At 63.4% G+C, this 27,883-nt stretch overlaps 2 protein-coding genes across 4 annotated transcripts in view; both read left to right on the top strand.

Annotated features, from left to right (window-relative positions):
* KNDC1 (kinase non-catalytic C-lobe domain containing 1) overlaps positions 1–22,450 on the top strand; it is a 57,371-nt gene extending 34,921 nt beyond the window's left edge. Inside the window, exons 14-31 of one of the 3 annotated variants that reach the window (XM_057531603.1) lie at positions 70–779; positions 1,041–1,185; positions 1,599–1,699; positions 2,445–2,776; positions 7,274–7,303; positions 10,536–10,629; positions 10,699–10,796; positions 10,982–11,202; positions 12,781–12,894; positions 13,537–13,684; positions 13,758–13,937; positions 14,450–14,656; positions 15,069–15,151; positions 15,448–15,598; positions 18,497–18,619; positions 18,703–18,762; positions 19,509–19,666; positions 20,701–21,020. In XM_057531603.1, coding sequence (XP_057387586.1) covers positions 70–779; positions 1,041–1,185; positions 1,599–1,699; positions 2,445–2,776; positions 7,274–7,303; positions 10,536–10,629; positions 10,699–10,796; positions 10,982–11,202; positions 12,781–12,894; positions 13,537–13,684; positions 13,758–13,937; positions 14,450–14,656; positions 15,069–15,151; positions 15,448–15,598; positions 18,497–18,619; positions 18,703–18,762; positions 19,509–19,666; positions 20,701–20,932 — 3,187 coding nt within the window. In that variant the 3' untranslated portion in view covers positions 20,933–21,020. Of the gene's footprint in view, positions 1–69; positions 780–1,040; positions 1,186–1,598; positions 1,700–2,444; positions 2,777–7,273; positions 7,304–10,535; positions 10,630–10,698; positions 10,797–10,981; positions 11,203–12,498; positions 12,756–12,780; positions 12,895–13,536; positions 13,685–13,757; positions 13,938–14,449; positions 14,657–15,068; positions 15,152–15,447; positions 15,599–18,496; positions 18,620–18,702; positions 18,763–19,508; positions 19,667–20,700 lie in introns of those variants that run through there. The other 2 variants (XM_057531602.1, XM_057531604.1) reach the window with 2 other exon arrangements.
* Positions 22,451–26,069: 3,619 nt separating this feature from the next.
* UTF1 (undifferentiated embryonic cell transcription factor 1) lies at positions 26,070–27,226 on the top strand. The gene is made up of 2 exons (XM_057530463.1): positions 26,070–26,625; positions 26,739–27,226. The coding sequence occupies exons 1-2, from the start codon at positions 26,070–26,072 to the stop codon at positions 27,224–27,226; spliced, it is 1,044 nt and encodes a 347-aa protein (XP_057386446.1).
* The last annotated feature ends 657 nt before the right edge of the window (positions 27,227–27,883 follow it).

Genomic DNA, 27,883 nt, shown 5'->3' with positions numbered 1-27,883 from the left:
GTGAGTGTCCCCACCCAGGGGCTGGCGGGCTGCCGGGCCCCCTGAACTCTCTCTCCTCTCTGCTCGCAGGGACGCGCTCGCCCTGACCTCGGGGCCGGCTGAGAGGCCTGAGGAGAGGCGAGGCCAGCTGGCCGGGGAGGGTGATGGGAAGCGGGCTCCCGAGGCCCGTGGAGCGGCCACCGGCCTGAAGACGCCCGGCCAGCCAGCACCCGGTTCCCCAGAGCCCCCCAGAGAGTCAGCGCCGAGAGACTCAGCCCAGGGCTGCCCCAGCCCCCCAGCCCCTGCCCCGGCCAGCCCGCTGGAAGGGGCTTCACTGGTGATGCCCAAATCTCCGGCCCCAGCCCCGCCCATGGCAACACAGATGCCACCCCCGGAGCGAGGGCCGAAGGAACCCATCCCAACTGCAGCTGCTTGTGGAGGCCTCGGGCCCCACCCCCCTGGGCCCACCGCAGCCCCCTACAGTCCTTGCCACCCAGCCAAGCCGCCCAGGAGCAGGGCCACCCAGGGCCCAGGCCAGGAGCCCGAGGGCCCCCCGTCGGCCACAGGGAGTCCCGACGGCCCCGGGGGAGCCCCTGTCAGGGAGTGGGGTGACCGGGCCCCAGAAGGTCACCCGGAGTGGCCGTGCCCAGCGGACCACAAGCTCTGTCCGTCCAGCGTGGACGCCTCGCCCCTCCCACAGGGGACAGCCTGCCCATCGCTGCAGGAGGCCACGCGCCTCATCCAGGAAGAGTTTGCCTTTGATGGCTACCTGGACCACGGCCTGGAGGCTCTGATCATGGGTACCACGGGGTCACGGGGGCCCAAGGACCAGGGACAGGCCCGGGGGGAGCCGTGCGCTGGGGGAGGTCACCACAGGAGGGCCCCCCACCCTCCCGTCTCTGCACAAAGGGCAGAGCCCCCAGGGGCCGGCCAGCAGAGGAAGCCAGCTGCACCCCGCCCCCCCGCTGTGCTCTCCGCCCCCGCCAGCTCCCGGGACCAGGGGAACCCAGAAAAGCGCTCATACCTTTTAACTCACCCCCGTGGTTTTTTTGCAAACTCAGGGGAGTATATTTACGCCTTGAAAGACCTCACCTATGCCACTTTCTGTGGGGCCATATCGGAGAAGTTCTGTGACCTCTACTGGGGGGAGAGGTTGCTGCAGAGTCTTTTCAGAGTGGTGAACGGGAGGACGTCGCCCTCCGAGAAGTGAGAGCCCCTCCTCGCGGCCTCCCCACCCCCGCTGTGCCCCGAGGGCCCTCCTCCTGCCCCCGCAGCCCGCTATCGCCCTCCCCAGAGCGGCCGCCTGCTGGGCCCCTCTTTCCTGGTGCGAGGCCCGCTCTGCTTCCAAAGCCCTCCTGTCAGGCGAGCGCTCCTCTTGGCAGGAAGGGGGCTTGTGGGGTCACATCACTGGGGGAGCCATCGAAGGACCCCAAGAGACGGACGCCCAGAAAGTCCTCTGCTAAAGGGCCCGTGTCTGTGACGTCTGTGGCCTGTGGCCAGGCCGTCCTGGAGGTCTGGGGCGGGGGGAGCCTCGGTCCCCGACACCCCCGCTTCGCTCCCGGGGGAAGCCTGAGGGAGGGTCCCGGGGGTGCCTGCAGTGTCCTCCGTTCTGATGGCAGCACTTCCGAGGAGGCTGGGTCACAGCCCGAGGGCGGCGGTGGGACCAGCGCTCCGAGCACCTGCTCACCGTCCGGCCAAAGGCCCTCACATCTCGGAGCGGGTGAGACAGAGGGCTGTGGCTTGAGACCCTCCACAGCTGGATCTTCTCCACCCTTGGGGCCAGGTTACCCGGTGTCTCTCCAGGGTCCCAAGGGCAGGGCCCGTCCTCCTCTGGGGGGTCTGTCCTGCGAAGGGGGGCACCCTCCCCAGGCCGCCAGGCGGGCAGCAAGGGCAGGGGCTGGGGCCAGCAGCTTGGTGACGGGCGGCCTGCGTCTTTCTTGGAAGCGTGCCCCTTACAGACCTGGGGCGCGTCTTCCCAGACCCACAGCCAGCACTCCCTGATAACTGACATCTGTGTAATTTCCCCAAACCCGGTCTGGGTGGGACGTGGCTGTGGGGACCGTGTCCTTTAGGTTGTGTGACTACAGTCACACACAGGACGGCAGTGAGAGCCCCCCGTACCGTGTGCACGCTTGGGAAGTTGGAAAGCAAAATGGAGAGGCCCAGAGAGCAGCTCATGGCCAGCTGGGACCCTTGGTTCCTGGGGGACTCTCTGCTTTGTCTGTTTACGGACAGTTCAAAGGTCCCTCGGGTCTCTGCCACAACTCTGCCCTGCATGGCAGCCCATCTGGGAGGGGACCGAGGGACCCCGACCCTGAGGACCCTTCGCGGCTCCTCTAGAGCGGAGGGCCGAGGGGGCTCGTGCCCCCTACTCGGGACCTGTCGCCTGTCTGTAATCAGGGGCGGACTCTCCCCCCGGGAACCCCTGTTGCCGCGTGTGACCCGCCCCCCCTTCCTCTGTCCAGGGAAGGAGAAGCCGGGCGTGGGCTCAGACGAGCTCTCACGGAGCAACTTTGAGGTGGGGTTTCGGCCTCAGAAGTCGGTAAAAGCTGGGAGAGAGCAGCAGCCCCAGGCAGGAGAGGCCCGGCAGCAGGGCGGGGGCCTGGCTGGGGGCTCCGAGGCAGCGGCCCGGCTAGCCCGGCCCCTGGAGGGCGGCCCGTCCGTGAGCGCGGGCCCCGGCTGGTGCAGCGCCTTCTACGAGGCCGACTGCTTCAGCGCCGACGTGCACCGCTACGTGAAGGAGCTGGCGAGGCAGAAGGCCGCCGGGGGCGCCGCCGCCGCCAACGCCCAGGGCCCGGTGAGTCCCGGGCTCCTGTCCACCGCTGGAGGGGAGGGTGCTCGGCCCCAGGGCGCCGTGGGGCGTGAGGACGGGTTCACGCTGGAGCTCCCGGGCTCCTCGGGGGACAGAAGGGCCCCCGTGTCTCCCACCCCTGGTGCCGTCGGTCACCAGCAGCCACCGCGCTGGTCTGGGCCCCTCCCTGCGTGTCCTCCCAGGGGGTTTGTGCTCATCTGCATGCGTCCCCCACATCTGGGAAAGGAAATGGCTTTTCTCTCTTCCGGCTCTTGGCCACCAGGGGACATTTGGCAGGAGGTTACCTCACCCTGGGGACCACAGTCGGGTTTGGGCATCAAGGTCAGCCCTCAGGCAGCACCACGAGATGAAAAGCAGCACAGAAGCACCTGGCCCGTGGCGGTCAGCTCGGGGCAGGCCCCAGGGGGCGTCTCTGGTGGGCAGCGCACTCTGCGCGCCGCCCCAGCTCAGGGGCAGCCTGGGCTCCTCCCGGGTCAGCAGGGCGAGGGGACGCCCTAGGCTGGAGAGTGTCCAGGCCTGGCCAGCCCGTGTGCAGGGCAGCCCCACAGAGTTCTGCACCCACGGTTGCTGCCTGTGCCGTTGGGGGTCTGCCCCCCAGTGACCAGGAGCCCTGACCTGGACTGCAGCCCCACTCCTGAGTGGCCAAGAACTCAGGCCTGACCTGGGCTGCATCCTTCCCCCCGTGACCAGGGGCTCCCGCTTGGGCCACAGCCACATGGGGCCCAGGCCCCAGGGTAGCATACAGGAGGGAGCTGTCTGTGGCCTGGCGTCCCACTCCTGCCCCCGCCCTCACCATCTGCAGCCTCCGAGCCGTGAGCCCCAGGAGCTGCATCTCCACTCGTTTCAGCACCGTCCGAACCTTCTCGCTTGGTTACTCAGTCCCGAGCTAGAAGGAGACCTGCGTGCCTCGGGCCTGGAGCACCGGGCACAGTCCTGTGCTCTGGGGAATCGCGCTGCTCCCTCCGGGCTTCCTTGAAGCCGGGCCCCGAATGTGCTTGGCGTCGTGCACTGGGGGAGTGGGGGGCTGCAAGGGCTCAGGCCTCCCGTGGGCACTGGTGAGGAGGCCAGCTGGCACGGCAGACGTCCACCAAACGCCCACCCGTGCGGCATCCAGGTTGGGGAAGCCCGATGTCTCCGTGTCAGAGCCCAGAGCTGTGACCAGGAGAGGGTGGCCCCCGGCCGCCATACCGACCCATGAGCCCCGGTCTCCTTCCTCCCACTCCAGTGCCCTTTCTTCGTTGTGCGTTTGTGCACAGCGCAGCTCACTCGGAGGTACTAAGTGTCCCGGTCCCCGTCCCCAGCAGCGAGTGCCAGCGCGGCGGGGCGCCACTGCTCCGCCCGCTGTCACAGAAGAGGAGGCTGGGGAGGTTGGGGGGGGCAATTAAGGGACTCGCAGGCCGACGAGAGGCCAGAGTGCAGCATCAGTGATGGGGCAGCGCTCACGACGACCCCAAAACGAGCGCAGGCCTCGCAAGCGAGTACGGAGCAGGTCCTGCCAAATGGAGCCGTGCTGACACTGAAGGGTCACGAGGAGCCTGGGGTCTCGGCCAGCAGGAGGGGGCCCGTGGACACAGCGTTTGCTGTGAGGTGGTTACAAGAGGCGGTGGAGAACCCAGTGTGCACCCACAGAGCTCCTAGTTGTCAGCTGAGAGGGCCTGGAAGCAGTGAGCACACCTAGTGCCCGCTTCTTGGTTTCTAATGCCATTCTCAATCAAAGGAACCAGGGCTCCTTGGAGAAATGGCTGATCTTGGGACCGGGACAAAAAAGAATAGGAGCCGGGAACATCTCTGGTGCCCGAAAGTAAGGAAATGATCAAGAAGACCATGAAGAGGGTGTGTCAGAGGTCACAGGAACCAGCTGGAGCGGTGGGAGCTATAAAAGAAGTAACACAGCATTGGGCTCTGACCCAGAGTGTGGAATATCCGCGCATCCACACTGACACGGACGGCTGAACTAAACAGGGAGAGACGCCCCTTTTTACAGAGAGAAAATCCCATCTAAAAATTCATACGGGATCCCAAGTGGACCCCAACAGCCAAAATAATCGTGAAAAGGAACAAAGCTGGAGGATTCACACTTCTGATTTCAAAACTTACTGCAAAGCTACTGTAACCAAAGCAGTGTGGGACAGGCACAGAGACAGACGTATAGACCAATGAAATAGAATAGAGAGCCCAGGAATAAACTATCACACATATAAGGGTGCCGTGACCGTTCAACAAGGAAGGACAGTCTTTTCAATAAATGAAGCTGGGAAAGCCGGATAACCCATGCAAAAAACCAAACCAGGACCTGTACCTTACGCCATATACAAAAATTAACTAGAAAGCCAAAGACCCAAACATGAGAGCTAAAACTATAAAACTCTTAGAAGAAAACATAAGGGAAAGCTTTATGACGGATTTAGCAGTGCTTTCTTGGATATGATGCCAAAAGCACAGGCAACAAAAGTAAAAAACAAATTGGACTTCAAAGTTAAAACCTTTTATGCATCAAAGGACACCATCAACAGAGTGAAAAGGCAACCTATGGAATGGAAGAAAATATTTGTAAACCATCTATCTGATAAGAGGTTAATATCAAGAATATTTGAAGAACTGATGAACTCAACAATAACAAAACAAACAACTTGATTAAAACACGAGTGAAGGACTTGAATAGATTTGTACAAAGAAAATATACGAATGGCCAAAAAGCACATGAAAAGATGCGCAATGCCATTGGTCATCAGGGAAAAGCAAATCAGAACCACAATGAGCTACCACTTTACACCCATTAGGATGGCTATTATAAATAAAAGATTTTTTTAAAAGGCAGAAAACAAAAGCCATCGTGAGGATGTGGAGAAATCAGAATCTTTGTGCACGTTGGTGGGAATGTAAAATAGTGCAGCCACTGTGGGAAACAGTTTGGCAATGCCTCAAAAAATTTAAACATATAATTCCCACGTAAGCCAGCAGTTCAGCGTCTGAATATACACCCAAAAGAATTGAAAGCAGGGACTCAAATAGATATTTGTGCACCTGGTTCATAGCAGTGTTACAACAGCCAAAAGGTGGAAACACCCCAAGTGTGCATGAATGGAAGAATGGATTAGCAACATGCAGTCTATCCACACAAAGGATATTATTCAGCCTTAAAGCAGAAGGAAATTCTGGCACTTGCTGCAACATCAACAAACCTTAAGGACATTATTCTAAGGGAAATAAGCCAGTTCAAAAAGACATATACTATATGATTCCACTTATAGGAGGTCCCTGGAATAGTCAAAGTCAACAAGACAGGAAACAGAATGGTGGTTACCAGGGTCTGGGGAGCTGGTGCTTAACGGGGACAGAGTTTCCGTTTGGGAAGATGAAAAACGTCTGGAGATGGTGGTGGTGATGGCTGCACAACGGTGTGAATGAATGTACCTAATGCCACTGAGCTGCACAATGAGAAATGGTTAAAATGGTAAATTTTATGTTATGTATATTTTGTCACGATTAAGAAATTTCAAAATAAAAAAATTTTGAATGAGTCGGGAACAAAAAAGTAGGGAGGGGTAAGCCCTGGGGACTTGAGGGTTGAAACGAACTTGAAGAAGTCACTGTAGCTGAATCTAAATAGAGAAGGGACTCTGGGGGTCCCTGATCCCTGCTGGGCTTCCTGCGCCCCCCCCTCAACTCCGAGCCCAGGTGTCCACGGTGTCCCACCAGCAGCACTGTGGTGTCACCCTGACCTCAGCTGGACCACAGGACGGGACCCCTGCTGACCAGGGCTGGCGAGTGGCAGGGCTGGGAGCCCACGTCCCCCGGGAGCAGCCGCCAGCCCCAGGGAGGACGGGGCCCCTTCAGAGGCAGCTCCACACGGACTTGCCCACAGCCTCCTCTCGACAGTGCTGGGCAGGGTGGGGGGCTGGTGCCCATGTGTCCTCTGAAGGCACGGGTCACGTCCTCTGACATCACAGGTCACGTCCTCTGACATCAAAAGTTACATCCGCTGGCGTCACAGGTCACAGCCTCTGATGTCACAGGTCACGCTCGCGGGCAGCATCACGTCCTCGTGGACCCCTGTGGGCAGGCAGCCCCGTCGTCAGCCTGTGTCGTGTTCCGGGCCCTGGAGGCTGGTGCCAGTGGGTCCACTGTGCAGGTGCCTGGTTAGGGCCGAGGGGCCTGTCCTCGATCCCATGCTGTCCTGGGGTGGCTGCGTCCTGGAGGGAGACATGCCCACGGGTGAGCCCCGGGTGCCCCCCCGCATCGCACGTCGCTGGTCCTTGAAGGTGGACGCTGAGACCAGCCCAGGTCCCAGATCTGCTGGGCCAGCATCCGTTCTTACTTGCTCGTGATCCCGTGGTGGGGACGAGGCTCCCACACGGGGTCCCACCGTCGCTCTGTGGGCGGCTCACGTGGGGGACAATCCGCAGGGGGTGAGGTGGGCTGGGAAACGCCGGAGGCTGACCAGTGACCATGTTTCTCCCTTTCTCCTGCTCACCTGGGAAGGCGTGTCTCCTGGAACCTGAGTACATGCAGGTGAGTGCCCTGTGCCCTCCTCTGCCTCGCGGGCGGGCTGGGCAACCCCGGTCACAGTTCCACACTCTCTTTGAGACCCACTGTGTCTCTTTCAAACAGGGGCCTCAGGAAAACACAAAAGGCATAAAACAGCTAGTGGACATGTTTCACGTTTGCTGCCCAAAAAGAGAGTGCGCGTACAACAGGCCAGGCGCTGGGGTGGGCGGGGCCGCTGGAGGGCAAGCGGGCGGCTCCTCCCATCGCTGACCACGCGGCAGCGTCTCTCCACCCGGCGCCGCCGTGGGGGTGGGCGCAGCCGTGGCCCTGGCCGTGCTTTCGTGTGTCCAGCACTGCGGGCATCCCCCAGGCCAAGGGAGCCAGCCTGAGCACCCGCTCAGCTTGCAGCCAACACAGGCTTTGCTCCCAGCGTTTAGGTGGATGGCACTGATTTCGGTTCATCCCTCCTTTCTCTCTGTCTCTGATGTCTGGTCTTCCAACTTCCTTCTGGCTATTGTTTTATTTGTTCACTTCTTCATATTTGTCCGCCTCAGGGCCACGTAAGTCCAGTAGCCGCTGGGCCCAAACTGCCTCAGATCATCCTCATTTATCTGTCCAGTGAACTGATGCTCTTTTAATTCTCTGAGAACCACCCTTGGTCGGGCTAGGCCGGGAGGAAATACCTAAACTCAGCTGATCCTGAGTTTCCTTTAGACCCGCCAGTCTGACTCAGCCTGGGGGCCGCGCTTGCCTGTGCGCCTGCCGGGCTGTGGCCACGCGGGTGACACCAGCTCACACCAACCGCCCTGTGAATCTTGGTTCGTGTAGATTTATCCTTAAAATCAGTCAAAACGGTCCTTTTCTAAGAGTCAGTCTGCAGTTTAGTGATGAGAGAAGTGCTGCTGACAGACTTCACGCTTTATAAGCCAAGGTGATGGAGGCACTGAGGGCGGCCCCCGCCATGCCCGCAAGCCCCTGCTGGGGAGTTTTCTCAAGTCAGCATCTGGGCAGCGGCCCGAGGGTGAAGGGCTGGACCTGAGCTGTGCCCTGGAACGCAGGCCGGGGTCCCCGCCACCGTCCTCGGGAAGCCAGGGCCACCACGAAGCAGGCATGGGGGAGGGGGTGCCGTGCAGACCCCTGGGCCTCGCCGAGACGATGCCGGGCAGCAGAGGCCGATGGCACGGGGCCACCTCGCCTACTGCCGAGCCCCGACCAGCACCATCCAAGAGGACGTGCTCCGCGATGGGACGTTCCAGACCCGCGCGGTCCATGGGGCTGCACCGGCCCGTGTGGCCACTGAGCGCTTGAGGTGTGGCCCACGTGGCGGAGGAATTAGCTTTTCATTCAACACTCGAACCACCGTGATGCCCTCCTGTCCCAGCTTCCCCCCACTCCCACTCCCACGACCATGCCCGCGGCCGGCCAGCTGTCACGTGGGGACTGGATGGGACCCAGGCTGTGTGACGAGCCCGAGCTCTCCTCTGAGGCACGTCCAGGAAAGTGACGTCTCGCCAGCTGTGGGGCAGCTCCTGGCGACCTCCCGCAGGGCCTCCCGCCGTGAGACATCCACCCCACAGGCTGCACACGGCTGAGCTGGAGGAGGAGCCAGAGGTCTTGAGGGACCTGGCTTAACAGCTGAGATTCCGCAGAGGGACGAGGTGTTGTGCTCAGGCCGCAACACCTCCCCCGCCCCAGGCACAGCCCCTGCTCCCCAGCTGCCCTGGTGGAGGTCCCAGCCCCGTGGGGCTGTCTACGACCGTCGTTAAAACACTTGCACGTGGAAAACGACAGCCACGTGAACCACCAGTTTTCAGTGAAACCACCAGATAGAAGGGATTCGGGTGTGAAGAAAAGTGCCACCTGCACCTTTTATTCCACAGACCTGTTCAGAAATAGATGCTCTCGGCAAAGCTAAGTCCATTGCTGTAGGACGATGAGACGGGGGAACGTTGTCTGGACTGGGTGTGGTCAGACTCCCCACAGTGAATGCCCAGGTGCTCGGCTGTCAGGGTAGAGCTCCTGCAAGTACGCCCGACTCAGGACCTGGGGGCCACCTTGACCCTCTTGTTAACAGCAAGTGGTTTCCCCAGGGGTCTGAGCGGTGCCCTGGCCTCTGCCCCCAGCCCAGCCCCTCTCTGTGGCCTGTCCTCACAGTCCCAGCGGAAGACCCACCAGAACCCAAGGGCCAGCTCACAGGGACCCCCAAGCCTTCCCAGAGCCCACTCCTGCCCCAGAATCATGGGCTCCCTCCCCCCCCTTGAAGGGGACAGTCCAGCCCCCAGGGCTTCCCTCCCCCCTTGTGAGAGGAGAACATGCAGATCCTGCAGGAAGGGGCTGGGACCCGTCGTGGTGCTGGGCACACGAAGCAGAACTGGGGGGCCCTTGGCTCCCCTGCAGCCTGCGAGTCTTGGTCTCGCTTCCCTCGCGGAGACCTGGCCTGGCTGAAGCCCCCGCTGTCTTTGGGTTTCTGGACGGAAGCACCAAGTGGGCAGCGGGGGCTCAAGGGGACCTACCCGCTGGGCTCGGCGGTGGGACAGTCTTGACGGGTCAAATGGGGTCTGCGACGCTGGGCGTGTCCAAACCTCATGTTCAAAGCAGGGTGGCCGAGCGCACAGGGGGCTCGGGAGGCCCCCTGGCCCACAGGGGGGAGGCTCGGGCTGCACCGCAACGGGGGTCCTGAGGGGCAGAGGCCAAGCGCGGGGTGGGGGCCTCAGGGGGTGTGCCTGGGGCCACAGAGAGGCCTCTCGGGACCACACGTGCCCGTGAAGACAGCCACTGCCTGCTGCGTGGACCTGCCCTGAACACCCCACCGGAGGCCAGTCCCCAGGACCAGAGAAAGCACAGGAGGCGTGCACCCAGGTCCCCCCGGCCCCCAGCAGTGGGCGTGCTGCCTGGATATCCCACTGGAAGGCAGGCCCTCCGTGGCCCGGACCCAGCGGCAGCAGACGTGCCCCCCCCCCCCCCCGCTCTGCCCACCTTTCCTCCTGGGCGGCTGGTGGGGGCAGGCCACCTGGGGGCGGTAGGAGAGGCTGACGCTCACCGCTGCCTCACACATTTGGCGAGTCCATCGCATCTGCTTCTTTCCAGTTAGTTTACTGAGACATTTGCTAACCCGTCTGGATGTCCTGTTTCATTGACCAGACGCGGACGTCCCTTCTCTCGCCTGAAGGCCAGCCTCGGGGTCCTGCGTGCAAACCTGCTTCCCCTGAACTGCCGAGGGGTGGGCGCCTGGGGCTCACGGCTCTTTCCTCTCCAGGAGCTGGAGCAGCAGCTCATGATAGAGAAGAGAAACTTCCAGAAAACCCTCAAGTTCTACCAGAAGCTCTTACAGAAGGAGAAGCGGAACAAAGGTAGCCTTGCTGGACGTGGGCCGGGGCCGGGGTTGGGGGCCGCTTTGGGCTGACTCTGCCCGCCCTCAGGCTCCGAGGTGAAGACCATGTTGTCCAAACTGAAAGGGCAGCTGGAAGAGATGCGGTCCAAGGTGCAGTTCCTCGGGCTGGTCAAGAAGTACCTACAGGCAAGGCCCCCGCTCCCCCCCACTCCAGAGGCCTGGCGCCTGCAGGGCTCCTCCCGCTAAAACCTTGGAAATCGGTCCCTGTGAAAACATACCCACCCCTGAGAGGCCACCCCCTCCCCGCCCCCGGGTCAGAGGCAGGGTGACCCGGCAGCAGGTCAACCCGACAGTGGTGACTCGCGCCCCAGGTCATGTACGCGGAGCGGTGGGGCCTGGAGCCCTGCGCCCTGCCCGTGCTCGTGAACATCGCGGCCGCCCACTGCGACACGCTGGACTTCAGCCCCCTGGACGAGTCCTCTTCCCTCATCTTCTACAACGCCAGCAAGCACCCGCGTGACGGCCGGCAGAGGAAGGCCCGCGTCCTGCAGGCCGGCACGCCGCTGGGGCTCATGGCCTACCTCTACTCCAGGTGCAGCGGGGAGGAAGGGTGTCTCTGTGCCCCCCAGGCCTTCGGAGACAGAAGCAGAGAGGAAACAAATAGGCCCCGCAGTGGGGGGCAGGGGGTGAAAGAGGTGGGAACTCTCGCCTGCCCTCATCTGAGACGGGTTTGCACTTTTTATTTAGAAAGTTCCCTTTAAGTTGCTTTGTGTTGGCTCCCACTGGCCTCCAGGTCCTTGGCTGAGTGGCCTCAGAGCCACGGGCCCTGCTGGACCCGCACCTGTGGACCTGGGCGTCTGGGTCAGGTGTGCAGGGGGCGCTTTGAAGGAGAGCCCAGGAATGCGGCCGCCGTGACTAACAGCCCGGCGGGCTTCTGAGTCTGAATGTAGCCGGGAGCCTCAGGGGCACCTGGACCCCATCCACCTTCCTAAGTCAGACACCCCATAATTAACGTTGGGCTCCCCGGGGCTGTGGTGAGGTTGGCCCCAGCCAGCTCTCTGCAGCATTTCTGGGCATCAGCGGGGCTCAGGCTCGCGGGATCCCCTAATAATGCAGGTGCGCGGGCTCACCTACCGCGGGAAGGGCCAGGCTCCTCCGTCCAGGGTCACAGGGGCCCCCGGGCCACACCCGACCCTGCCATCCCTCCGTCCGCCCCGCCAGCTCCACCTGGCTCTCAGGCACAGGGCGGCCCCCTCCCGGGCCCCATCAGGGTTGGGGACAGACCTCCTCCCAGACGAGGGTGGAGGCCTCACCCCAGTGTTGACTTTTAGGGACTCATGACACCACTTCGGAGCCCCTGGGGTCTTCTTTGGGCTGGAGGCTGTGGTGACCCCAGACTGCCGGCTCTTGGCAGCCAGTGGGGAGCAGGGGCCCTCCCGGGGCAGCTGCCTCTCCCCGCTCCCCGGCCCGTTCCCCCGAGGTGGGCTGACTGGGGCTCCTGCTGGCGGGGCTCCAGGCTGCCCTCAGACTCGGGCCTCCTCTGCAACGTGGGACGTCACACGCCGCCACAGGCACTGTGCTTTCCAGCAGACGCGCGCGCATGCGTGCCGGTATCTCAGGGCGTGCTGTGCGTTCTGTGTGACACAGCATCTCCGAGGGGGCACGGGCTTATCCCTGCAGACCCTGCGGTGTCCCCTCTGCGGGGTGCTGAACCCGGGCTGCCTAGTCCCCGGCCTGAGCCAGGCCGCAACGTCCCGGGCAGAGGCTCCCTCATTCCCGGACCCCCACCTCTTTCTCGCTCCCCTGGCTCCCTGGGCACCCCGAGGTGGGGGACCCTCCCCGAGGGGCGAGGACCCTCGCGCCCTCAGCTGCCTGTTTCCTAACACAGTGATTTCCGGCTGGGGCTGGGCCACTGCTCTGGCTCAGCTTTCTGAATCGTTTCTGAAAGAAGACACAGTGAGAGCCTTAAAAACGGACGTTACAACAGTCCTCAGACCCGCAACATTCAGGAATTTCTCACGTGATCAGTGCTCCCCCCACTTATTTCTGAGCGGCGCTCCTGCTGGCCTCCCTCCTGGCGAGGGGCTCAGGCGCACACGCGCCCACGCCGGGACCTCGGGGCTGGGGGCGCCGGGCCACGTGCTGGCGGCTGACTGCCCCTTCCCCGCAGCGACGCCTTCCTGGAAGGCTACGTGCAGCAGTTCCTGTACACCTTCCGGTACTTCTGCAGCCCCCACGACTTCCTGCACTTCCTGCTGGACCGTATCAGCAGCACCTTGTCCAGGTACCCGCCGACCCTGACGAGGACGAGGCCAGAGCCGCCGGGAAGGCCCAGGCGAGGGCAGAGGAGGGGAGCGGGGGCCGCCGCTGCCCGTGGTGGGGGGAGGAGGAGGGGGAGGCGGAGGGCGGGGGCTGGGACAGGTGGGAAGACGGTGAGCGCCAGGCCCCCCCGTGGGCTGGGGGAGGGCAGCTGAGGGGCAGGGAGGGTCCCGCGGGCCTCAGCCGGCAGGTGAGGTCAACAAGGTAAGGGGAAGGGGTGGTGGGCAGTGCTGGACGTGCTCTGACCCTCTGAGCTGACCTGTCCTCGCCCCCCAGACTCCGCACAAGCCCAGGCCGGGAGCCCCGGGAGGGGAGGGACTCACAGGAGACCCCAGCCCCCTGCTTCCCCACACGCAGAGCCGGGCTCCCACCCTGCCTCTCGGGACACCTTCCAGCCCCTGGGTGCCGGCTGTGAGGGTGGCAGGGGCACCAGGTTGGGGGGGGGGGCGCCGCTGCCCCACCCCCGTCACCAGGTGGGCGGGCTCGGTGGGGCTGAAGTGCTGTGAAGACAGAGCTGCGCTCAGACCCCACGCACCCGCTGGCTTGGGTGTGATGCCAGGCGGGCGCAGGGGGGACCTGCGTGGCTCAGGCCTCCATCTGCCCCCAGGGCCCACCAGGATCCCACCTCCACCTCCTCCAAGATCTACAGGCGCAGCTTCTGCCTCCTGCAGGCCTGGCTGGAGGACTGCTACGCCGTGGACTTCAGGAGGGACGCCGGGCTCCTGGGGAGGCTCCAGGACTACCTCGCCTCCCAGGTGAGGGCGCGACTCGGGGAGCGGGGCCACCGCCCCTCTGGGGCAGCGGGCGACCCCGCGTGCTTCTGCCCAGATCCTGCCCCTGGACGGCTCCACAGAGCCCCTGCTGGGCCTCCTGGAGGTGGGCACCGAGCGGCGGGCTGAGGGCGCCCCACGCAGCACAGACCTGCAGGACCCCAAGGACACGGAGGACGCTGCCAGGCCCCTCAACGCCCTGTGGAAGAGGCTCTCGGAGGAGGGCGTCTCCCGGAAGGTGCGGCCTTTCCCGGGGAGCCGGCGTGGGGACACCGCCTACGCAGGCACACACACGCACACGCTTGTGCTCATGTGCACACACACGTGTGCCCTGGTACACACGCACACGGACAGGCACACGTGCACAAACGTGCACGCGCCCCCCGTGTTGCCAGTCCTGGGCACCAGGCCTCTGGGCCTGGCACTTCCTGCCCCCTGGCCCTGGACAAGGACAGCAGAGGGCCGGCCAGGGGCTCAGAACACCCCGCCTCCCTGACTCTGGGGCCAAGGCGGGGCCGGGAAATGGCCCGGGACGGGAGCAGGGTTGAGGGGACCTCACCGTGATACGTGCAGACAGCCCCATCCACGAAATGACCAGGACAGGCGTCCTCGAGCCAGCGTGGCCGCGGGCGGGAGGGATTTGCCCTGTGGCTCTAGCTGAGCCAGGCTGCGAGGTCCTGGGCCTGGGCCCTCCCCACCCCGTCCTAACCTGGAGGGGACCCTCCGGGGCTTGGCCTTCCTGCCCTGCAGAGCTTCCCCTGGCGGCTGTCCCGGGGCAACGGGCTGGCGCTGCACCACCACAAGGGGCGCCAGTACAGCATCGCATCCGCCCTGCCCAAGCCCTGCTTCTTCGAGGACTTCTACGGCCCCTACGCCAGGGCCGGCGAGAAGGGGCCCTACTTCCTGACCGAGTACAGCACCCATCAGCTCTTCAGCCAGCTGACACTGTTGCAGCAGGTGAGGGCAGGGGCTGACGCTGCGGCAGCGGGTAAGGGGGTGGGCGCTGAAGGCCCTCAGCAAGAGGGCGCCAGGTGCACAGGCCCCGCGAGGTCCCACAGGGCGCACACCCCCACCCCCGCGTGCTGGAGTGCGCCCTGCCCTGCGGGCCGGGCGGGGGGCCGTGTGTGCTAGGCCCTCCCTCCTGGAACTGGGCGCCCAGCCCCCAGGTGCCCCTTCCCAGGCCCCCCGGCATCCTGGGCCCCCATTACTTGGCAGGTGACAGCAGGGACAGGGACCCAGCGACCCCTTCCCCCCACCACTGTTGTCTGGGTGGATGTGCAGAGTCCCTGGGGGCCCAGCCCTGTGACTGCAGATGCCCCCCCATGCCGGCCCTGGTGCTGCCTGACCTCTGCGTCCTTGTCCCCGGCAGGAGTTGTTTCAGAAGTGCCACCCCGTCCACTTCTTAAACTCTCGGGCCCTGGGCGTCACGGACAAAAGTGTGGCCGTCCCCAAGTGAGTGTCCGGCGTGGGTGTCAGAGAAGCCTGGGATGCGGGGTTGGCCGGAGGGTCTTGGGGCCTCACCCATGTGTCTCCTGGACACTCCCAGCGGAAGGGCAATGCCCGTGGTGCTCAGCTGCACCGCCGCCTCGCAGGGCCGGTCCCGCCAGCCCCCTGGGCCCTGAGCGCCACCCCCCGGGCCCTGAGCGCCACCCCCCGGGCCCTGAGCGCCACCCCGGGTCCTGAGCGCCACCCTGGGTCCTGAGCGCCAACCGGGTCCTGGCTGGGACGTGCGCCCGCATCTCTTGCAGAGCCAGCTCCTCCGAGTCTCTGTCGGCCAAAACCTGCAGCTTATTTCTGCCCAGTTACGTCCAGGACAAGTACCTGTTACAGCTTTTAAGAAGCGCAGACGACGTCAGCACCTGGGTGGCCGCCGAAATCGTGACCAGCCACACCTCCAAGGTCGGTGCCCTCAGGTCTGGCCCCAGCGCAGAGTCGGGGCTACTGGCAGCGAGGGCACCTCCCTGGGAGACCCCCTCTGCTGGGGGTGCACGGAGGCTCCAGGCCCACCCAGGCCTGTCCCCGCGGCGCGGACACGCAGACCTCACACGGGCGCACCCCCTCTCACAGCTGGACGCAGCGCCACACACATGCCGACACGCACGGTGTCCTTCCCGCCCTCACACCCACAGCCCCCGCGTGCTCCCACACTCCTCCTGCCTCGGTCGCGACCCAGGGCTGGGAACTGACCCGCTGGCCTGAGCTCTCGTGGCCACTGTCACAACAGCACGGGTGCACGTGTGTCCTCGGCCAGTTTGTGGAACAAATGAAACACTGGTCAGTGGTCCCATCAAGGTGAGGCTCCTCTGGGTCCCACAGGCCTCGGCCTGGACCGACCCACCTGCTTCAGGGCCAGCACCTCCCTCAGGTCCCACCCAGCCAGGAGGGGCAGCGGGTGGGCCTAGTGCCCCAGAGTCCGCCCAGCGAGCACCCCGCTGCCAAGGCCTCCGACGTCCTTCCACCTGAGGCCAGACGCAGGTGGGGGTCACAAGGTCCTGCCCGTGGGACGTGGCCACGTGGAGGAACCGGCGGGCACCACGGGGCTCCTGCTGTGTCACACAGCTCCTTCCCGCGGGTGCACGCCCACCGCCTCCCAGGCCCAAAGAATCAGCTCCCCAGGCATGAGCCCCTGGAGCGGGCTGAGCACGAAGGGGGAGCTCGGCACGGGGGACCCTGTTCTGTCCCAGGAGCTGCCCCAGAGCCCACCGCGGCCACCACCTCCCCGTGAGACGGTGAAGCCCGGACGTGCCCGTTCCGGCATTAAGAGCCTCTGCAATGTGTCTTTCCTTTCCCAGTATTCCTCTGTGTCCCCCAAGCCCCTAGGGGCAACCCCAAGGCCCATGAACAAACGCCGAGTTTTCCACTCTTTCCCCTTTTCGGGAGAATTTTCTTTAAGGGTTTATCAGCTGACAGATTGACCCGTCCTCACTTCTGCCAGGATGTGGCCTGGTCCCCCTCCCCCACCAGTTTGTTCCAATCCACGATGTTATCATGAGTGACGTCAAAGTGCAGCTTCCCCTGATCAGGGACATCACACGGGGCCTGGGTGCTCGGGCTTCCCAGGGGACCTCGGCTACCAGGGAGTCCTCAACCCAGAGCCTCTGCAGCTGCCCCGCCCACAGGTCACCACAAAGGGGCGCCGGCGTCCCCAGGCCGCAGGACTGAACGGTCTTCAGACCCACCTGAGACTCACCCGGGGTCAGCGCCTGGCGGGAAGGAACTGCTGTTGCAGTGACCAAACTCTCCCCATTGCGTGAACGGCTCCCCAGTCCCTGTGAGCAGAGGTTGGAGGGAGGACTGTTCACGGGGCAGTGCCGCCTCAGCAGGGACAGGACAGCGCAGGGACCGAGGGGAGAAAGTGCCAGGGGTTCTCAGGAAGCCGTGTGGGCACCTTCGGCAAACATGCTGATCAAGTTCTGAAATACACGTCGTTCCACATATTGGGTGTCACTCACTATGCTGTCAAAACAACCCGGGAGACTGACTTCTACATTCATAAACTCTGGTCTCAGAAAAATTTGTCAGAACTCAAATTTTGAGCCGGAGAATGTAACGGAAGGCTAATAAAAGCCCTCAGTGGTAACAGTGCATTCCTTCCAGATCACATCCCGGGGTGGGGCGGGGGGGGGGGGCGGTGAGACAGTGGAAACACAAGGTCAAGAAGAAAAGGAAACAGTGTAAAGTTTCTCACCTTCAAGAAAAGCTTCCCTTTTTGTAGATGAATAATGGTGGGACTGAAAGCAAACCAGGACTCTGGCTTCATCAGGCAGGTGTAAAAGTGACGGAACACGACAGCCAAGAGAAGGAAGCAACCTAATATCCGTTGATGGACCAATGGATGAACAACGTGGTCCACCATCCACCCTGTGAAAATATTCAGCCCTATGAGGGAACCAGATGGTGACACAGGCCACGACGGCTGAGCCTGGAGGGCGGGATGCCGGTCACAAGAGCAGACCCACTGTGTGACTTGATTGGTACGAGGTTCAACAGTGAGGGGACAGAGCTCTGCCTGGACGGGCTGAAAATCGCCTACTTTGCATCCATCTGAACCTATGGAGAAAATAATGAGGTGTCAACGAAAGAAGCAGGAGTGGGTAGATGTTTTTCAAGATCCTTTAAGAGGCACTCAAGCCAGACAGCTGGGAGGCGATGGTGCTGAGTGACCCCCAGGACCCGTCCTGTGACCAAGACGGGTGTCTGGTTGGGACCCGCAGGCGATGTTCCCACCTGAAGGGTGTCCTTGGCGTGGCGACAGTCCACAGGGTGAGGTAGCTCTGAAATGAGGGGTCAGCTGAATTCTCCAGAATCTTCTGGAAGTTGCTGGAACTGTGTAAAATCCACACGCTAACTGTGGGGCTGTGAGCCAGGCCCCTCAGGTCTGCTCGGAGAGGAGAATCCCACTGGGGCAGCAGGGGCTGCCGTGGGGTGTTCCCATCAAATCTGGTGAATCTGCCCTGCCGACCAGCGACCCCTGAGGCGCTGCAACCCCATCCCGCCGTGGACTCGGCCGGGCGGACGAGAAGCTGAAATCAGCTCCCCGTTTGCCTCTGGACACCTCGGCTCCATCTCCCCAAGTGGGGGTGCCCTTCCTGCTCCCCCCATTTGTCCCGAGCAGAGATTTGTCCCAGGAGAGAAGTGAGATGGACTTTGCACACCTTTGTGCCTTTGTTTTCTGGGCCCCCGACCCCCTCCCCTGCACGGAGGTGGGCGCAACGCCCTGCGCCCCGACGCTGGCCCCTGTGCCCCGGTCCCTCGTCTGAGACGGAGGACGCTGAGTGTCTTGTTCTCTGGTTCCAGCTGCAGGTGAACCTGCTCTCCAAATTTCTGCTGATTGCGAAGTCTTGCTACGAGCAGAGGAACTTCGCGACAGCTATGCAGATCCTGGGCGGCCTGGAGCACCCGGCCGTGCGACAGTCCCCCGTGAGTCCCCCGGGGGGGCCGGCTGCAGCCACGCCGTGGGCACAGGCAGGGCTGTAGGAGCTTCACCTGTGCTTTTATTTTAGGCCTGGAGAATTCTACCTGCAAAGATAGCAGAGGTCATGGAGGAGCTGAAAGCCGTGGAGGTACCCCTTTGCGTGAGCTCCCAGCAGCTCCCGTCCTGGGGGAGGGGGGGATCGCCCGGCAGATCCTGCATCGTGACGCCCACCTCATGGCCCCCTCAGAATCGTGTGTGGCACCCCCACCTCCCCCGGGGCCTCGGCCACTCATCTGGGCAGATGTGGCAGGGTTGCTCCAGGGCCGTGATTCCAGCCTGGGGTGCAGGTACCCTGAGGCCCTGCCTGAGCTTGGCCGACCTACCTGCCTCCTGGCCGCCCCTCATGAGATCCTAAACGGGGACACGCCCTCTGGATGAGGGGCATTTCCCAGAGTGAGGAGGCGGGAGCGGCCTGCAGCCGGCCCCAGACGCAGCGCTCTGCCGGTGGGGGGACTGCTGTGTGTCCTCGGTTGCCACCACACCCAGGGGTCCCTGCGGCCGGCCAGCCCGGCCCTCAGTCTAATTTGGGCAGTGGGGTCACCTGGCTCTTTTCTGGAAAGGAATTTGCCAGCAGCAGCAGGAAGCGCACGGCTTTCTGGGGGGGGGGGGGTCAGTGTTCCTTTTGTGTCTGCAAGCTTTAGACATCTGGACTTTCCGCAACCCAAGAGCCAAGGGACATTTTGGACTGGCTGATAAATCGGGGTGCTGTAGCCCCCATGCAGCAGGAATACAGGCGCCAGCTGGGATTGGCCGGGCTGAGCCGGCCCCTGCTGGGCACCTGGGCTGACCTCTCACCTGTCGTCCCCCCCGCCCACGCCCCTGGCTGGGCCCCAGGTCTTTCTGAAGAGCGACAGCCTGTGTCTGATGGAAGGACGGCGCTTCAGGGCCCAGCCCACCCTGCCCTCAGCCCATCTCCTGGCCATGCACATCCAGCAGCTGGAGACAGGGGGCTTCACCATGACCAACGGGGCCCACAGGTGGAGCAAGCTCAGGTGAGGGATCCACAGGTGAGCAAGCCAGGTGGGGGACCCACAGGTGAGACAAACCAGGTGAGGGGCCCACAGGTGAATAAGCCAGGTGGGGGACCCACAGGTGAGCAAGCCAGGTGCGGGGTCCACAGGTGAATAAGCCAGGTGAGGGGCCCACAGGTGAAAGGAACCAGGTGAGGGGCCACCCCCATCTCTCCTGTTCCTCTGAGACCTGGGCCGCCTTGCCCCTCACCCAGCCCTCACCCCAGCCCAGGCCTCCACACCCTCTCCCCTGGGTGACCTCCAGCCACCTCCTTCTCCACAAACAAGGAGTAAACAATTCGCACAGTCCAGCGTCCACGGCCCCAAACACTGCCCCAAGGTTGCCGTGACCTCCCTTCCTATTGGGAGATCCAGGCGCACCCAGAACGCCACCTCTGTGCAACCACCCTCCCTGACCCCCCGAGCCACACCTCCGCTCTCTCCCTGCCTCTGCTGTCCCCCTTGGGGCCCCTCCGTGGAGCTGTCCGGGGGACTCAGTCAGTCCCCACCGTTCAACTGCCCAGCACACCTGCGGACCCACCTGGGAGGAGCAGACTGGGGGGCTGCTGGTGCCGACCACCACCATGACCCTGCCAGGGACTCAGACACTCCCAGCCAAAGGCGATCGTTGCTCCTTTTGGCCTCGGAAGGTGCAGGGGTGCCCTTGGAAGCCCACCCTGGGGCCAGCCGCTCCTTAGGAGCTCCAGGCCCACGTCCCTCCGCAGCACCCCAGGCCCGCAGTGCCTCTCAGGACAGTGCCAGCCTGTCTCCAGGGAGACCCTCCCCCCACGACCTTTCACCCCACTCCATCCTCTCCCCCCTTCATCGTCCACATGGCGGTCAGGTGGAGGCCGGTCAGGCCTCCTCAGGGTCAAGGGCGGACCGGTCCCTCGGAGTCTGGACTTCGATGCGGCCTGGTTGGGACAGTGCCTGACAGCAGGCTGGGAACCCACTGGCTGCAGACGCTGCCCCCGTGACTTGTGCAAACTCACATTTCGTTTCTTCCCCCAACACAGAAACATCGCCAAAGTGGCGAGCCAGGTCCACGCGTTCCAGGAGAACCCCTACACGTTCGCCCCCGACCCCAAGCTGCAGTCCCACCTCAAGCAGAGAATCGCCCGATTCAGCGGGGCCGACATCTCCATTCTGGCCGAGGACAGCAGGGCTGGCTCCCACCAGGTGGCCAGCGAGAAGCACTCCAAGAAGATTCAGGACAAGCTGCGGAGAATGAAAGCCACGTTCCAATAGCACAGGACAGCGGGTCTGGGTGTGGAGTCCACACCGAGGACAGGCCTGGGGTGGAAGGGGCCGTGCCTGCTGTGTCAGACAGGGACCCCCACGGCCCAGGAGGGGCACCGGGGCGGGAGCACGGGCTCAGACCCAGACCCGAGAGAGACGGCGCCCGGAGAGGCTGAGGGGGGTTTCTAAGAGAATTCTAAAATTAAATTTAAAGATTAAAAATTTAAACCAAAATAGGGTAAGTAAGCTCCCCAGGAGCCGAATACCCATTTATATTTCTCAAAGATAAACAGCTTTCACCCAATTGTCTGGCCATTCTGCCCCCAGAAACCCCCCACCACAGCACCCAGCTCAGGCTTTAAACCCAGGTGCCCACTGAGCAGTGTTCCCGCGACTCTGGTCTATGTCTGCCCAAAAATGAAGGGCCAAGACTGACCTCTGACCCCCCTGCCAACCACAGATTCCAGGGGGTTCTGAAACCCTCCCTTTGGGCCCGAGGCTTCCCGGGGGGCCCAAGCCCCACCCTGGGCTCACAGTTCCTCCCTGCCGGGCCTCCCCCTCCTACAGCCCCAACCCCTGGATGCTCACCCAGTCCCAGGTGCGGGTGCCAGAGCCTCGCAGCCCTTCCCGCCAAGAGGCCCGGCCTCGCCTCCGTCCCAGCCCGGCCTCCTGCTGCCGCAGAGTGCCTCATGGCTCCACACTGGCAGCCCCCAAGTGCCCCGTGGCCCCTGTGCCCACCGCCCCACCACTGAGAGCACTTCCTGGTGGGGCAGGCACACCTGGGCCGAGGCTCTGCTTCCAAAGCATGCAGGTGTCAGACAGCAGCTCCAAAGCAGAGACACAGCCTCCCTCTGCCCTACCTGGGGGCCTGGGGGCTGTAGGGCCATGGCCAGGTCCCCCCCCCTTCTTCAGCAGCCATGCATGTGATTCACACACCCACGCCTAGCTCCCGAGGCTGGCTGTCACCAGCGCGTTCTGACGAGGAAACGAGGTCTGCGGCCTCGGTGGTACCAAGCTCTCCCCCAGGGCTGTTTCCAAACCGCGCTCGGCCAGGGGCACGGGCCCAGGACAGCACGCCACACCTCCAGAGCCCTGGCACCATCCCAGGCACCAACGTTTTTACGTTGCAAACCGCTGCAAGACCAAGACTGTTCTCTTAAGTTTTAGAATTAGTGATTCTTTAGCGCAGCTGCTCGTGGTATTTCCAGGAAAACCATTACCTGTGATAAAACGCTGAATTTCTATTGTCAAGATGTGTTTTCCCACATATATTCGTTCGCGACATCTACGTCCCGCTTTCGTGCAACATGAGAGGCACTCCTGGCCCTGCAAACGTGGCTTTTATATGAGAATTTGGTCCTGCAGATCAACTCCTACATTTTCAGGATTTGAATTCAACAAAGATAGCGCCACAAAGCCTGAAATGAAGTTAGCACCCAGCGCAAATAAACATTCCAACTGTAACGGTTTATCTGGGGGAGCGGCCAGGCTTCGGCTCCAGCACGACTGTCTGCATGTCGCCCTCACGCGCGGTTTAGGTTTCTAAATAAAGTCATTTCTAAGATGGCCTCCGCGGGCTCCTGGTGTTTATCTGCTCCGTGGGTCAGGGCGGCTCCTTCGAGCCAGACGAAGACGTCTTCAGGGCTGCTCGTGAAGGCGGGAGGGGACGAGGGGACGAGGAGGCTCAGGCTCACGCCGCTGCCCGGGACGTGCCTGCCGCTGGAGCAGGAGACAGCCAGCCTCCCACGGTCGCTGACCTGCCGAGGCCTCCGGGCACCACGGCCCGCGCCCCTCTGCCACAAGCCCTGCCCATCCTGGCGTCCGGCCACCCAGACCTCGTCCGCAGCCCACAGGCCAGACAGCCGGCTCGTCCTCGCCGGGGACAGGCTGGGGCGTGCCCGGGGCGTGGTCACCGCCGGGAAGGGTCCCAGTGGAAGAGCTGAGGGTCGGTGGGCACCAACAAAGACGGGGCGATAGTGGGGTCGTGTCACTGTGGCCAGCAGCTGCCGTGGTCACGTGGCTCTGGAGTCTGGGCCGGGGCGGGGGGTCCTCAGCCACCTTAGAACCACTAGACCCTGGGCCCTCTTCCCCCCGAGACACGAGTAAAGCACCAGGAAGACCGGCTCTCCCTTCACTGCACCGGCTCTGATCACATCAACACGTTTTTCTGAGAACTGACAACCAGCACCCCAGCCAGCACCCCCCAACCCTGTGCAGCCCCTCCTACGCTGAATGGAGCCCAGCCCTGCGCACCCAGGCTCTGGGGAGTCCCCCTGCCACAAACGGGGTCCCACTCCCCCGCGCCCGGCAGGCTGGGATCAAGCCCAAGGCAGCCCCTGGGCCAGCACCAGCACCCGCCACCTGGAGAAGGCCGGTGGGACCCCGGCAGCCAGGCCATCGCCTGGGACACGGGCTTGGAGTGGCCGGTGGCGCTGGGCTAAGTGGCCGAGGGGCCGGCTGGGTGCTGGCCACACCCCTCCCTGCGGCTTGTGTCCTTCCGGCTGCTGTCTGATACCTGCTGCAAGGACAGCGGGACTTCTCCTGGGACGGGACGGGACGGGACGGGACGGGACGGGACGGGACGGGCTCGAGCCGCCACCTTCCTGCAGCGCATCTCCTCACTGCCTCTCCCGCTCCCCAGGGGGTGGACCTCAGTGACCGTGGGAAACGCTGTTCTGAAGGGAATCTGAGCTGAAGACAAGAGAACTGCAGTGAGGCCCGCACCCCGGTTGGGAGCAGCTTCTCGGGCACCAGGCCAGCCCTCTGAGGCTCCTCTGCGCACTCGCTGGGGGGTGGGACGCGAGTAGACAGTGGGAGACGAAGGCACCAAGCCTCCTACCATCGGAGAAAGGATCTCACGGAGCCCAAGGTGCGCGGCGGTCAGGGACCCGAGGCACAGGTTGTGCGCGGTCCACTTGCCAGCTGCCACCGCAGGACCTCAGTCACAGCTTCGCTGACGTGTCGGGGGGTGGCTCTCTGCTGTGGGGCTGTCTTGAGCCTGCAGGATGTTTCGCAGCATCTCTGATCTCTACCCTCTAGATGCCAGCAGCACCGCCCGCTGCCCCCAGCTGTGACAACCAACAACTCTCCAGACATCGCCAAATGTCCCCTGGGGAGCAAAACTGCCCCCAGAACCACAGACCCAGAAGCAGTGACACCCCAACAGCAGCAGCTGCATCCTGTACCCAAATCTTGGTTTCCAGATACCATTCAATTCTCCAAGAAAAGGAAATGGCTGATTCCAGGGCTTGAGTGGGGAAAGTACCAGATGAGCCAGGAGCTAGGAAGTGCTAAAAGCAGGGCTTGGGGGTGGGAGGGTAGATCACATCAAAAGGACACAGGACAAGAGGGAAAGAGCTGTGAAGGCTCCCCACAGCCAGAGCTGGGCTGTCTGAGCCCCCACGTACGACAGTGATGGGCTGTGACCCAGGAATAGGACAAACGTCCATGAGTCCACACTGGAGTAAACGGACAACTGAATGAAAAAATAAACGGGAAGAACTGGGAGAAACCCAAACAGTACACGTGGTTGCCCCGGGAGGTGTGGCTTGTTACCCCCTCGAGTGTGGGCGGCAGGGGACCTGGTGACTGGCCCCCACTGCAGGGCAGGACAGGAAGAGGGTGACCTGACAGTGGGGAGAAGCAGGCACCACCTTAGCCGGAGATGGGGATCAGCATCCTGGCCCCAAGTCAGCCGACGTCATGCATCCTAACACAAACTAATAAGATAGCACATCACCTCTGGGGTCTCGTCCCAGAACCCAGAACCCCACTCTAATCATGAGAAGACAGCAGACAATCCCAAATTGAGGGACACACCACAAAACACCTGACCCGTCTCCTCAAACTGTCAAGGATGTGGAAAACAAGATTTAGAAACGGCCACGGCCCAGGGGAGACTGAAGGGACAGGATGACTAAATGCAGCTCAGCACAGGGATGGGATCCTGGGACAGAAAAGGGACATCAGCAGAAAACCTGGCACAACCCAGTAAGTCTGCAGTTTAGTCAACGCTAACTTCCTAACTCTGCCAAAGTTCCACGGACAAGTAAGATGTTAGGGACTCTGTGCTGTCTGTGCAACTCGGACACAGAATTATCCCAAACTAAGGAGTTTTATAAAACTACTGTAGCTAGTATACAGAAATACAATTGACTTTTGTTTATTTTTGTATTCAATGACCTTGCTAAGCTCATTTATTAATTCTAATAATGTGCTTGTAGATTTTGTACTTTCCATGTATACAACCATCTCATTTGCAAGTGGCGGCTGTTTTACTTCTTCCTTTGCTATCTCTATACTTCCTACTCCTTTTTCTTGTCTTATTGCTCTGGCTAGGACTTCTAGAATAAGGTTGAGCAGAAGCCATAATGTTGGGCCTCGTTGTCTTATTCCTAATCTCTCAGGGGGGGTAGAGGCTCACTACTCTGTATTAACCACGATGTTAGCTGTAGCCATTCTTTATCAGAATAAAGAAGTTTCTTTCTGTTAAGTGTGCGTGTGAATTATGACACTACGTCCGACCACTGGCCTGGCTCTTTATCAGATCCAGCAGAAAGCTGCCAGCAGGCAGTGATGAACGCTACCTCCTGCACAGCCTAAGACCACACGAGGAAGACGGGGCGGGAAGCAGACCCAGAACACAATTACGTTTACAAACAACATCTAGGGCGCACCAAAGGAAAAAGGAGGAGGCGTGAGGGAGCCTCTGGGACTGGAATGTTCCATGGCTTCATCTGCGCAGCAGTGAAAGGTCATGGCACATGCGTAAAGACGAATCGAACCTTGCGCGCCTAATGCACGTAGCCATATTTGTTTGTACCGCAACTGAGTAGTTTAAGAGGTACACACGGCGGTGGCGAGAGTTCTTCCCCGCTGGGCGGGCGGGGGCAGAACTTTGCTCCAGGCGCTCAGGGCCTAGGGGCCCAAAGACTGGCCGGGAGACCCAGGCGCCGGAGCAGCCAAGTTGAACTTGGCGCGCGCAGAGGCGGGGCGGGGCGGGGCGGAGCGGTGGGAGGGCCGCCTAGACCCGGCTGGGCTCCGGCGCCCGCTCCGACCGAGGGCGAACGCGCAGGGCCCACCGAGCGTGTGTGGGCGGCTTCTCCCGGGCCTCGGCCCCGACCCCCGCGCGCCCGCCGGCCCCGGGATGCTGCTCCGGCCCCGGCGGCCGCCCCCGCCCGCGCCGCCGTCGCCCGCCAGCCCGGACTCCGAGCCGCGGCTGGCGGGGGGCGTCCCCGGGACCCCGCCCGCGAGGCCCGCCTCGCCCGGCGCGCTGGCGGCGCCCGCGCCCCCCGGGTCGCCCGCATCCCCCGGGTCACCCGTATCCCCGGGCTCGGCGCAGCGCACGCCCTGGAGCGCGCGCGAGACGGAGCTGCTGCTAGGCACGCTGCTGCAGCCGGCCGTGTGGCGAGCGCTGCTGCTGGACCGCCGCCAGGCGCTGCCCACCTACCGCCGCGTGTCGGCCGCGCTGGCCCGCCAGCAGGTGAGGCGCACGCCCGCGCAGTGCCGCCGCCGCTACAAGTTTCTCAAGGACAAGGTCCGCGACGCGCACGGTCAGCCGCCCGGGCCCTTCGACGCGCAAATCCGCCAGCTCATGGGGCTGCTGGGCGACAACGGGCGCAGACGCGGCCGCCGCCGCTCCCCCGGGCCCGGGCGCCCCCCGCGCGGCCGCCGGCCGGCCCCCGCGGCGCCCGCTGAGCCGGGTAGGTGGGCTGGGGTAGGGGCGGGGCGGGGGGGCCTCGGACTGGGGGAAGTGGGCTGCGGGCCGGGGGGAGGGGCGGGCGCGCCTCACGCGACCACCCGCTCTGCGTTCCAGGCGCCCCACCGCTGCTCGCCGCCCGAGACCCGGACGCGGACCCCGCCTGGACGCTCCGGTTCAGCCCGTCCCCGCCCAAGTCTGTGGACGCGCCCCGCGCCCCCGGCTCCCCGACGGCCGTTTCCACATTCACCCCCGCGCCCGGCCGCCCCGAGGACCCCGAGCCCTTCCGCGGCCCCGGCTCGCCGCCGCCGCCGTCGCCCCCCGGCCCCACCCGGGAAGATCCCGACTCGCCGCCTGGTCGCCCGGAGGACCCCGTTCCCCCGCAGTCCGCGCCGCCGTCGCTGAACGCCGCCCTTCTGCAGACCCTGGGGCACCTGGGCGACATCGTGTCCGTCCTGGGCCCGCTGCGTGACCAGCTGCTGACCCTGAACCAGCACGTGGAGCAGCTGCGCGGCTCCTTCGACCAGACCGTGTCCCTGGCCGTGGGCTTCATCCTGGGCAGCGCCGCCGCCGAGCGAGGCGTCCTGGCCGACCCGCGCCAGTGAGGCCCGGCCGCCGCGGTCCTCTCTGCAGGGCCGCCCCTCGGCCCTGACTCCTCCTGCAGCCCTCCCCCACCCCTAACTTAGGTATAGGTTAAATAAAAAGATTGCTTTTTCCGACTTAATCCTGTGAGTGTGTGCGGGCCCCGCACTGGGTAGGAACGTAGGGCTGGAGGTCAGGGCGAGGTTAAAATGGCCTCGGGATCCCGGGGAGGGGCCAGGAGGGCTGGGGTGGGCTGGGGCCGCGTTGGGATGCTGCCCGGTCCTACCTACCTACCCTGCCAGGCCAGTCTCCAGTGGGGAGGGGGCTGTAGGCACGTGGAACCCGAGGTCGGGGCCCTCACTGCACGCCAGCTTCTGCAGGTCTCCTGCCCCTGCCCCCGGGACTTCCCACCAGGCAGAGCAGCCATGGTGAGTGAGCCCGGCCGAGCAGGGAGGAGGAGGAGGGAGGGTCCAGGGAAATGGCGACGGCCTGGCTCAGCGGAGCCGGTTGGGGGAGGTATGATCAGTCTCCAGCGCCCACCGCCTGCCGCCCAGGGAAGTCTCAGGGTCTTGGCTAAGTTGGGTCAGGGAAAGAGGGGCGAGGGGCGGGGGGTGGGGGTGGGGGGCAGGAGAGCTAACGCACGCCCAGGGAAGGTGCTCCTTTCGTCCCCAGGGAGGTGG

The sequence above is a fragment of the Balaenoptera acutorostrata genome, chromosome 16 (genome assembly GCF_949987535.1).
Source record: "Balaenoptera acutorostrata chromosome 16, mBalAcu1.1, whole genome shotgun sequence".
In the NCBI taxonomy this organism is placed as follows: Eukaryota; Metazoa; Chordata; class Mammalia; order Artiodactyla; family Balaenopteridae; genus Balaenoptera; species Balaenoptera acutorostrata.
This window is presented reverse-complemented; position numbering and strand designations above follow the sequence as displayed.